Source organism: Montipora capricornis, chromosome 7 (assembly GCF_036669925.1).
Source record: "Montipora capricornis isolate CH-2021 chromosome 7, ASM3666992v2, whole genome shotgun sequence".
In the NCBI taxonomy this organism is placed as follows: domain Eukaryota; kingdom Metazoa; phylum Cnidaria; class Anthozoa; order Scleractinia; family Acroporidae; genus Montipora; species Montipora capricornis.
The window spans coordinates 21,186,783-21,189,282 of record NC_090889.1 but is presented as its reverse complement, the minus strand read 5'-3'; the positions used below and the strand labels follow the sequence as shown (position 1 = coordinate 21,189,282).

The following is a 2,500-nucleotide window of genomic DNA, read 5'->3' as shown; positions in this document are numbered from 1 at the left end:
CCAGAGATCTTGGCATGACCTACCGGCGCGAGCACATGGCCGCTACTCTTGGGTACAAAGGCTTCCTAGTGCATGAGTCGGATGCCAAGGAGGCCGAATTGATTGTAGGCAAGGAGACCAAGGACCTACAATATCTTCTCCTTGAAACCATGCCAAAAGGGCGGATATCCGATGACTTGCTCAACAGGATTCAGCATGGAATCGCCGAATCGATAGATATGCCTCAGGAAGCTATGGGCCAAGAGGTGTCGCAGGCTCCAATCGCAGGTTATGCTCCAAGACTTAACCTGCGTCGTTGGAACGACTACTCTTTGGTCCGAATAAACAACAACTGTTACAACTATGCAAACGACAAAATTACCAACAGTTTTGCACAGCCTGGTAATGCAAGTGGTTATCATTTGCCGCCAGCTAAGGAACTCACGGCAGAAGTGGTTCTTGCGGCTGCGAAAAGCGATGGTTTACTGCAATTGAACGTTGGACCAAACGATCCCGTTCCCGCAGCGCCAAAACAACCTAACTGCCTTGTGGCACTCGTGGTTGCAAAAGGTTAGAAAAGGGTTATTTCCGTTTTAAACAATCAATACCTCTTTAGTAAAGAATACCATGAGAGCTGAAGATTTAGTTTCTTTTTGGGTAATTAGTCATGCATTGTGCGAGAAAACAACGGCGGGGCACTACCGCGATCATTGATTTCATTGCTTCGGGTCAAAAATGTCTCTAGATCAGTCTTGGATACAGCTTTCTTGATGCACAAAATTGTTTTGCGTAATTAAAACCAAGAAATCCGATGCAAAGTCCAGAAAAGGAAAAGACATGAAATTTCCGATTCTTGCCGGTCTGAGCTGCATCCACAGAACTTCGAAAAACTGGCCGATCTGAACAGCTAATCATAATATTATGGTTCTGAATCATTTTTACCCCCACCAAGCATTCGTGGCGGCAGACTGCTGAAATTATTCCCGCATTTAATTAAGGAACCGTTAGTGCTTTTTGTAAAACAAAACTAGCCCATAGTTTTGTATTTCAATTGCTATTCTCAAACTGTTTTTCATTTTGCTGCTTAGGTGAAGATTTTCATTGGTATCGCTTGGATAACAACGGCTTCTGGTCCCAAAAGCCTGGGGGAACTAATGCCACCAACCTTGATGGAAAAGGAGATTTGATTCACGATCCAAGAAAAGCTGTCAATTTGCCGCATGGTCCAGATTACTCGTTTGTTTCCTTTATGGAGATTTTTACCAATATAATAGATGGTCCTGCTGGTCCACACCCTTAAGCAAAGGATCTCAGTCTTTATCCTGAACGAGCTTAGATTACTGAAGGCAAGATTTAAGCTAGTTCTTTTTAGTGGAATACTGCAGCTTGTTATGGTTATTCGGCAAATAGAAGCCTTGTAGCCCGAGTCAGTCAAATAAACAGTATACAGCAATTATCTTATTTGTCAGTTTATTTGCAGTATTGGCTTAATCCTTTCACTTCCAAGAGTGATTGATACAAATTTTCTCCTCACAAGCTCGATACATTGTCAAGTAGACTGGTAACGAGAATTATGCACGTAATTTGAACAAAAGACGGTTTTAAGGCCAAAGTTTCTCCCTTTCATCCACACGTATCGTGATCATTGTGTTGGGAGTAAGCACTAGCGGGCGCGAGATCCTTGTCAGTCTGGCTTGTATCCAATTTGCTAGTTTTAAAGGAAGCTAAAGCAAGTAAACTAAACAAGCTGTATATAAGGGGATACCTGCACACCATGCATGAACTACGTCCCCACCCTGATAAAGAAAGGCAGTGCCTTTCGAAGTATTGGCTTTATGCGCAATCTATTCCTTCACCTTCCAATCAGCCTTACTCTTTTTGGTTTTCTGTAATATTTATATTGCTGCATGAGTAGATCTTTAGCAGGTTCCGGGGCTCCTGTTTTTTTTTTTTTTACGCCGTTGGTCCTTGCTTAGACAGATACGCATTACCAGGTGTCTGTGATGTGTATCAAGGTATCCCTGTTTAACATGGTCTTATCAGTTGGACTCTAATTATTCTTCGAGTCCCGTTCCAGCTTGACAGATTTCAAACCGTCTTAGCAACTGGTTAAATTTCGTCCTGAATATACTGAACTGAAAATTTGAATTTGAATATGAATTCTCCTTAATTACTGACTGCTATACATGACTTTTTATGTCAGTAATGAGAATTTGATCATACGGTCAACTCCCGATAACTCAAAACCCTCACTAACTCGAACTGTACTGCCTCGTGCTAACATAGGTAGTTAGTTAGTTAGTTAGTTAGTTAGTTAGTTTCCTCTACTAACTATGCTGCTCGAACCAAGATCGTTTTGCCCTGGATTTCCTCATACATTTTACTGCAATTTTACCCTTGGTCATGCACTCGAATCCTCGATAACTGGAACCTCGCGCTAACTCAAAGCAATAGACCGATTTCGATATATTAAAATTCAGTCCGAAACAAAAGATATCATCTCAAGGCTTTGGGGAATAAA

The 2,500-nt window shown here is 41.7% G+C and overlaps 1 protein-coding gene across 1 annotated transcript in view; it reads left to right on the top strand.

Annotated features, from left to right (window-relative positions):
• LOC138056396 (uncharacterized) overlaps positions 1–1,435 on the top strand; it is a 2,389-nt gene extending 954 nt beyond the window's left edge. Inside the window, exons 2-3 of the mRNA XM_068902181.1 lie at positions 1–549; positions 1,068–1,435. The exon at positions 1–549 is cut by the window's left edge and continues 108 nt beyond it. Of these exons, the coding sequence (XP_068758282.1) occupies positions 1–549; positions 1,068–1,279 (761 nt within the window). The 3' untranslated portion in view covers positions 1,280–1,435. The remainder of the gene's footprint in view (positions 550–1,067) is intronic.
• The last annotated feature ends 1,065 nt before the right edge of the window (positions 1,436–2,500 follow it).